The 8673-nt window shown below is 41.0% G+C and overlaps 1 protein-coding gene across 1 annotated transcript; it reads left to right on the top strand.

The window, feature by feature from the left end:
* Positions 1-1813: 1813 nt before the first annotated feature.
* Positions 1814-4031, top strand: LOC134588160 (E3 ubiquitin-protein ligase TRIM11-like). Its single transcript, XM_063444252.1, has 2 exons — positions 1814-1837; positions 2367-4031. The coding sequence occupies exon 2, from the start codon at positions 2369-2371 to the stop codon at positions 3983-3985; it is 1617 nt and encodes a 538-aa protein (XP_063300322.1). The 5' UTR covers positions 1814-1837; positions 2367-2368; the 3' UTR covers positions 3986-4031.
* The last annotated feature ends 4642 nt before the right edge of the window (positions 4032-8673 follow it).

Below are 8673 nucleotides of genomic sequence, written 5' to 3'. Positions count from 1 at the left end.
TGACAAAGTATTGTGTCTTCTCTTACGTATAAGAGGTTACCTAGGTATTTATTATTTTTTATTTAACGCTTCCAAGTACAAGTCCCTTCATGGTCGCCAACTGTAACCGCTTGCGGTTCCCTTATTTACCTCTATAATGTCTTAAAGCATAGAACTTAGCAGGGCTAACCATACAGATATCTTAGCCATAATGTTATATAGTTAGTAAGAGATCCTCTATTTAACATGTGTAAATAATTGAGAATACAATATAAAATAAGGATTGTCTTGGAAGCCATAGATTTTGTCTTTTAGATATTTATTATATAAAAATATAAATATAGACATATCAAATCCATTATAGCAGAGTTTATAAGATGAAATTAAATGCTTGCAGATATCATTAATAGGTTAACATACCCTTCTGAACATGTCATCATGTCAGCCTCTCAGTCATTTTAAGATGGAGCAGCGTCTGTCTCCAAGTCTCTCCTCTGTGTGATAACATTTAAAAGTACACCTATTTATACCTTAAGTGTCGTCATTTTAGAGTCACCATAGTTCAAATATGAAAAAGTCCATAACTAAAAGCAAGTGCACACGTCATGGGAAACTCCCGGACCTGGGGAACTTCCATCAAGTTCAAGAGACAAGATGGCTTCCCAAAGTCTGAATAGCTTATCTGTTGTTTATACTAAGACGTAAGTGCACAGTCGTGGGAGATTCCCGGATTTGGGGAAGTTCCATTAACTTGGGGTTACCACAGTATATTGTGTACTGAAAGAGTCGTAGTATAGCCTTGAAGCTTGTTTATGCATTATTGTTATTGTAATTCGTCTGGGACAAAATGGCGCAAACATGTAATGACCTGGGGTTATTGCTTAAAGAAACATCTATGAAAAACAATATGTTCCATTTCTAACACCTTGTCAATTTGCAATATCTCTTAAAGACAAAGTACACAGTTTAAGAAATACAACATTTCATTCTAAAACTTGTAATATTTGCATTTGCCCATAACAATGGCAGGACAGGGCCCTGAAATAAGGACAATCCCACCAACGTGGAAATGTTTGGAGGCCCGTAAAGTTGTAAGATTCCCGATAAACGGGATCTTATAGTGTGTCCATAGAGCCTTAAATAGGGGTTAACCCTTGAATGTATAACAAATATTTTGACTGGCGGTGATCCCAAGCCTAAATAAGCCTGGGAGCACCAGAGAAAGGTTCTATGAGTCTCGCCCACTTGATAATAGTAAAAACACCTTTATTATAGGGTATAAATTCCCTAAATTATATTTATAGGGAATTTATACCCTATAATAAAGGTGTTTTTACTATTATCAAGTGGGCGAGACTCATAGAACCTTTCTCTGGTGCTCCCAGGCTTATTTAGGCTTGGGATCACCACCAGTCAAAAAATGTTTGGAGGCCAACAATGGTTAGAGCATTAGAGACTCTTGTTAAAGTCCATTAACATGACTTCCACCTCGGATTACTGTCAGCCTTCACCCTCCTGGAGCCATATTGTTGATCCATATATTAGCATCACATAGGTTTGTCTGTTTATTGCTAATACAAATCTCTACTGGAAATAAACAACCATGTTTTATGTCATATGGAATGTTTTTTGATCCATGTATTATCATGAATTTCTCCTTACTTTCTTGCTCTATAAGAAATCTCATAACAACATTCTCTGTGTCAGGAAATAAGACCTCCCAAATAATGCCAGTAAATATCTCTGCAGCGGGGTCTGGAAATCGACCCAGCCAGGGCGCGCAGGGTGGGTATAATTGTCCTCTAGTACAGGAGTCAGGTCTTTAGGCGGCCATCTTCCCCACCCGCATGGAAGGCTGGTTTGTAGATAAAATGCTGGTTTGGAGAGATAAAACCCACCCAGGACTGTCCCTTTACCTAAGTAATATATAAGGCTAGTAATTAGATAATGGCAATACATTGCAATTATAATATCGGCTGATTTGGAACCTGCCAGCCTCTAACAGGAGCAGTAAGAGATTCTCTGTAGCTTCAAAGGCACATAGTCACAGCTGTTTTTTTGTATTCCCAAAGGGAATGTATTGATTACATGTTAACTGATTTACCTTGGCTGTTAGTTTACCTGCAGCAGTTACTGTCACTGTAACACATTGCTTTCTGTAGAAAATAAACTTACAATAAGGAATAATAATTAATTACAGTTTATACTCTCTGAATATTGTGTTATAGAAAAGATAGATCATCAGGAACTCTCAGGGTTAACAGTCAGGAAGTAAAATTCTATGATATAAATTGAACACACCATGGGTGTGGAATGTGGTAAAACCCGTCCCACTGATTTCTGAGAAATGACAAACATTCAGTTTTGTTTTTTGTTTCTACTTTCAGTAATGGCGTCTACTGATCTGAGAGACGAGCTGACCTGTGCCATCTGCCTGACCATTTATACAGAGCCTGTAATCCTGCCATGTGGACATAGCTTCTGCTGGGCCTGTATTGAGAATGTGCTGGACACACAGGGAGTAAGAGGATATTCCTGTCCTGAATGCAGACAGTTATTTAACACAAGACCAAACCTGCAAGGAGCTCTAAGACTGTCTAACATAGTGGAGAGTTTCCGATCTACTCTCCCAGAGCAGGAGGAGGTTGGGATCCCCTGTACTTACTGTGTTCACTCTCCTGTACCTGCTGCTAGAACATGTCTACACTGTGAAGCTTCTCTGTGTGAAACCCACCTGAGGGTCCACAGCAAGTCAGCAGAACATGTCCTAACTGAACCCACCACTTCACTGGAGAATAGAAAATGCTCCGTCCACAAGAAGGTCCTGGAATATTACTGCTCTGAGGATGCTGTCTGTATCTGTGTGTCCTGCAGGCTGGATGGAGAGCACAGGGGACACCAGGTGGAGACTCTGAATGTGACCTCTGAGAAGAAGAAAGAGAAGCTGAGAAATATTCTGCAGAAATTGACCTCAAAGAGAGAGGAGGCTGATCAAAGAGTCCAGAACCTGCAGGAGCTCAGGAGAGTAGTGCAAGAAAAAGCAGTTGGGGTAACAGAGGAAGTCACTGCCCTGATTGGTGACATCAGGGAACAGCTGGAAGCCCTAGAGAAGCGAGTCCTGAGTGAGACCTACAGACAGGAAAAGCAGGTCTCACACCGAGTCTCAGATTTAATCCGGCAGCTGGAAATAAAGAAGGAGGAGCTGTCCAGGAAGATGGGCCATATTGAGGAGATGTGTAACATGATGGATCCATTAAATGTCTTACAAGGGCAGGAATCAGACGATGCTGACTATTGTGATACTGAGGAGGGAGAGAATAAGGACAGAGAGAGAGATGATAACAAGGTCCATGCCTGGGACCTGGATGTGGGTCTGATCTCAGCAACCTTACACTTAGGCTTAGCTGGGATTGTGACCGGAGTAAAGAGACAGCGTCATGAACCGGGGGCTTTAGACATGTTACTGGGTGTAAACAAAGCTTCAGACATGTTATTGGGTGTAAACACGGCTGCTAATAATTTAATTGTATCAGGTGATATGAAAACTGTAACCGGGTCAGAAATCAAGCAGAGTCGCCCAGAAACACCAGAGAGATTTCAGAATTATCAGGTTTTAAGCTACAGGAGTTTCTCCTCTGGGCGACATTACTGGGAAGTGGAGGGCAGTGAATCAGGGGGATGGGAGGTAGGGATGGCCTATTCCAGTATAGACCGGAACGGACGTCACTCAGGCATTGGAGATAATAACAAGTCCTGGGGTTTGGGGATGCATAATAGGTGGGAAAATAATCAGTATATTGTGATGCATGACAGTAAGAGAATCAAGGTACCTCACCGTCCTTCCAGTCACAGATTCGGGATATACCTTGACTATGAGGCTGAGCGGCTGTCCTTTTATGAGCTGTGTGACCCCATCAGACACTTACACACCTTCACTGCCACCTTCACTAAGCCGCTTCATGCTATATTCTGTGTATATAGGGATAATTCCTGGCTGAGAATTTAATGTATTTAATGATTTATTAATCTAATTAAAGAGATTTAACTTAAAATCCTCAGTGTGAATCAGGAGCCAGTAATACTGATCTGGGTGTGGGCAGAGCATCACAACAGGATTAGCACCGCCCACTTCGCTGTTTAGTTTTTAATTCACCATAATTCACTGATTTAAAGTGCGTGTGTGAGTGTTTTTGTGTGTGTTGTTTATTGTGATGAGAGTTATAGTTTGTTGCATCTGAAATGTCAGCTACAGACAGCCTCTGGTACTGGTAGCTGTTCTGGACCCATCATGTGCTTTACGCCTGCACTATGTGTGTGAATGTGTGTTAGTGTGTGTGTCACCTTGTCAGAGAGTTTGAAGCTTGTAAACTATTTCTCTAAATATCTTCCGTAGTTTTAAAAATTTTAAATATATACAGTATCCCACAAAAGTGAGTACACCCTCACCTTTTTGTAACAACACTGAAGAAATGACACTCTGCTACAATGTAAAGTAGTAAGTGTACAGCCTGTATAACAGTGTAAATTAGCTGTGCCCTCAATATAACTCAACACACAGCCTCTAAGTGGAAATGTCCAAATTGGGCCTGTAGCGGAATAGACATCTGCAAGTGACACTTTGTTCTGTATATGGGCTGTCCGTGTCTTTTACCCTGTTGTTTCATGCATTTTACTGTGTTAATTTGTGTGGTTCTTCTTTGGCTGTTTGGGAGACTTCATAAGAGTCCATTCGTCTCCCGAACAAGGACCACCCCTGTGCCCCATTAGAACGTTGACACCAACCACTTAAGTATTTTTTCATTATTTACAGATTCATTTTTGCTGAATTTTTCGCTTATATATCTTCATATATTTTAATACATTTCATTTACATTTATAATACATACACAGTATGATAATTTGATACATGAATGGTACTTGGTGTTGGTTAATGCCTGGTTTCGTTATTTGTTTAAGGCGACTGTTCGCCTCTTTTTCAACTTTTTCCCAGACTATGTGTTGTCCGTTTCTGCGCGAGCGCATGTTTTCTATTTGGGAACATACGCACGCGCAGTATACACCCTTCATGCTGAACGTCAGACTAGATTGACATATCTCGGCATCCATCCCACTTCCGGCTACAAAGAAAACACGCCTTTGCGTCTCACAGTGGAACGCACGCCGTCAGATGTAATGGATTAACTGAATTTGCTGGCTTTATAAGAAGTTCCTCATCACAAGAAGTCATCACAGATCCCTGAGGAAGTCCCTCCGTCGGACGAAACGCGTTGGATCCCACCTACTCTTGGACTTTATTGTCTTTTATTGTTATGTTATTTTATTTTAATTGTTTTATGCTGCTGCCTGGCGTCCTTCTAAAGTTACCAAGCTGCTGCTATATTCCACTTTGGGTGGAGATACAGGCCTGATTTTACTTCAGTTTGTAAGTGCATTCTAATAAATTTTTCTAAAGTTTTAATTTTACTTCACCATATGTGGTCTTTTTTTCCTTTCTACACACATAAGCATATGCATAATCTGAAACCTTTCCTGGTCTGTTTAACCCCTGGTGGGGTGAAAAGCCTGAATAATCACATGTTTGTGAGTTTTCTACCAACATCACATATTTAGTTTTGTTATAACTATATTACGCTATGTTATGTTTATCAATATTATAGATCTTCAATTGATCTACTTATCCTGGTCTGCATTTCCAGGTGTTTTTTTATATTTTATAATCGTATACTAGGTGTTTTTCCCACTTCTGTTGTGTTTATTTCTCAAAAGGTGTTTGTGAGGTACACCTGGGAACACCTCTAGTTTTTAAGTTTTATAGTATTCACTTTAGTGTATATACTTGTTTTGTTGTTCAATTGGATTGTTTTACTTGTTCCTGATTGTAATTTGGAGTGACCAGCGGAGAAGAGTCCCTGCTAGGAATAGGGCTTCGCTACAGGGCCCAACGTGTCAATATTTTGTGTGGCCCCCATTATTTTCCAGCACTGCCTTAACCCTCATGGGCATGGAGTTCACCAGAGCTTCACAATTTGCCACTGGAGTCCTCTTCCACTCCTCCATGATGACATCACGGAGCAGATGGATGTTAGAGATCATGCGCCCCCCACCTTCCATTTGAGGATGCCTCACAGATGCTCAATAGAGTTTAGGTCTGGAGATATGCTTGGCCAGTCCATCACTTTTACCTTCAGCTTCTTTAGCAAGGCAGTGGTAGTCTTGGAGGTGTGTTTGGGGTCGTTATTATGTTGGAATACTCCCCTGCGGCCCAGTCTCCGAACGGAGGGGGATCATGCTCTGCTTCAGTATGTCACAGTACATTTTGGCATTCATGGTTCCCTCAATGAACTGTAGCTCTCCATCACTCCCATCACCATGCTTGATGGTAGGCAAGACACACTTGTCTTTGTACTCCTTACCTGGCTGCCACCACATGCTTGACACCATCTGAACCCAATAAGTTTATCTTCGTCTCATCAGATCTCAGTACATGGTTCCAGTAATCCATGTCCTTAGTCTGCTTGTCTTCAGCAAACTGTGTGCTTTCTTGTGCATCATCTTTGGAAGAGGCTTCCTTCTGGGACGACAGCCATGCAGACCAATTTGAGGCAGTGTGGTCTGAGCACTGATAGGCTGACCCCTCACCCCTTCAACCTCTGCAACAATGCTGGCAGCACTCAGATGTCTATTTCCGAAAGACAACCTCTAGATATGATGCTGAGCACGTGCACTCAACTTCTTTGGTTGACCATGGTGAGACCTGTGTAGGGGAGCTGCAATGCTGAAACCGAATAGCTCCATTATAATCCTCTGAAGCTGGAATGGAAGCGCTGGTTAGTGAATATAGCCCATTCCCCCAGTAAGTGGACGACACACAGTTCTGGGAGTCAACTGATTTATTCAGGCCAAGTGGCCTCCTTTTATGCACTTCTCAGACATAAATCACATTATATACATACATAGTTACATAGCTGAAAAGAGACTTGCGTCCATCAAGTTCAGCCTTCCTCACATTTGTTTTTTTGCGGTTGATCCAAAAGAATGCGAAAAAATTTTTTGAAGCACTTCCAATTTTGCAACAAACTAGGGAAAAAGTTCCTTCTTGACCCCAAAATGGCAGTCAGATTAATCCTTGGATCAAGAAGCTTTTAACCTACATTGAAAAATTATATCCTTGAATATTCTGTTTTTGCAAGTATGCATCTAGTTGCTGTTCGAACATCTGTATGGACTCTGATAAAACCACTGCTTCAGGCAGAGAATTCCACATCCTTGTTGTTCTTACAGTAAAAAAAAACTTTTCTTTGCCTTAGACAAAATATTATTTCTTCCAGTCTAAACGCATGACCTCGTGTCCTATGTAAAGTCCAGTTTTTGAATGGATTTACACACAATGGTTTGTATTGGCCCCGAATATATTTGTATAATGTTATCAAATGAATACCTCAGTCCCCCTTCAGGCCTATTTATAAACCCCTCTCTTTAATTCCTGTAGCTGAGAGATAATTCAGTCTAAAGGACCTTAATTTATTATCTCTCAGATACAGAAAAAACATATACAAAATCATAAACCATCCTTAACCCCTTAACGCCGTTACGGTGTACCATGCCGTCACGCATTAAATGGGCTTTAAAGCCGTTGCGACGGCATGGTACGCCGTAACGGCTTAAGCCCCCAAGAAGAGAGGTGTACTTACTTCCGCCACAATCCTCTTCTGGGGGGCTGCCTGGGGTCTCAGGCAGCCCCCTTCCGGCAAATGAGGCCCCCGGGGGCCATGTGATCGCTCTCAAAGAGCGATCACATGGCCCCCTATAGCTGGCTGTGGATCTGCCAGCAGGGGGACTGTTTGAAATATCAGACAGTCCCCCTGCTGGTAGGAGGTGTAAAAAAAAAAAATTAGACATGTGTAAAAATAAAATAAATATATATATATATATATATATTATATATATAATATATATACATATTATATATGTAACGTCATACAAAGTGTATTTTAATATTAATATAAGTACATATATTAATATTAAAATACACTTCGAATGACGTTACATATATATAATATGTATATATATTATTTGTGTACGGGGTAATCAAGGACGTACAATTAAAATTACATAGTTCGATATGGACCAAAGTCGGTTGAGGTGTGCCGAAACCGACGAGAGGTCAGGCCTGCAAAAGAGGGCCCACCTGATATATTGATGAAAATAATAAAGGGTGAGGTGGGAGGGGAACATCAAAACGGCGACGATAGGTAGGCTGGGATTACTGGGGACTTAAATAGTAAAATAACCCCTCCCACAAATTCAGGCATTTTGCCTTCCACTTGTGTACGGGGTAATCAAGGACGTACAATTAAAATTACATAGTTCGATATGGACCAAAGTCGGTTGAGGTGTGCCGAAACCGACGAGAGGTCAGGCCTGCAAAAGAGGGCAAAATATAAGACAAGATTAATTCCACGATTAGTAACCATGTAGTCACATTATCGAAAGACCTTTTGACATTATCCTGGGTTAGGAATGTTCCTATTGTATACTAACTTCCCACATTTACATATGTGTGTCGTAACCCGCTCATTAGGGCTGCTGTTGTATTGCCCTGGAATGAGTGGCCCGAGTAGGAGGATTAAGGCCTGGGTGGAGTATTTAAAGTAATAAATATCATAGTTATTAAAGATAGTAAGGGATAGTTAG

Source organism: Pelobates fuscus, chromosome 1 (assembly GCF_036172605.1).
Source record: "Pelobates fuscus isolate aPelFus1 chromosome 1, aPelFus1.pri, whole genome shotgun sequence".
In the NCBI taxonomy this organism is placed as follows: domain Eukaryota; kingdom Metazoa; phylum Chordata; class Amphibia; order Anura; family Pelobatidae; genus Pelobates; species Pelobates fuscus.
Note: the sequence above shows the minus strand (reverse complement) of the source record. Positions and strands in the feature narration are given on the sequence as shown.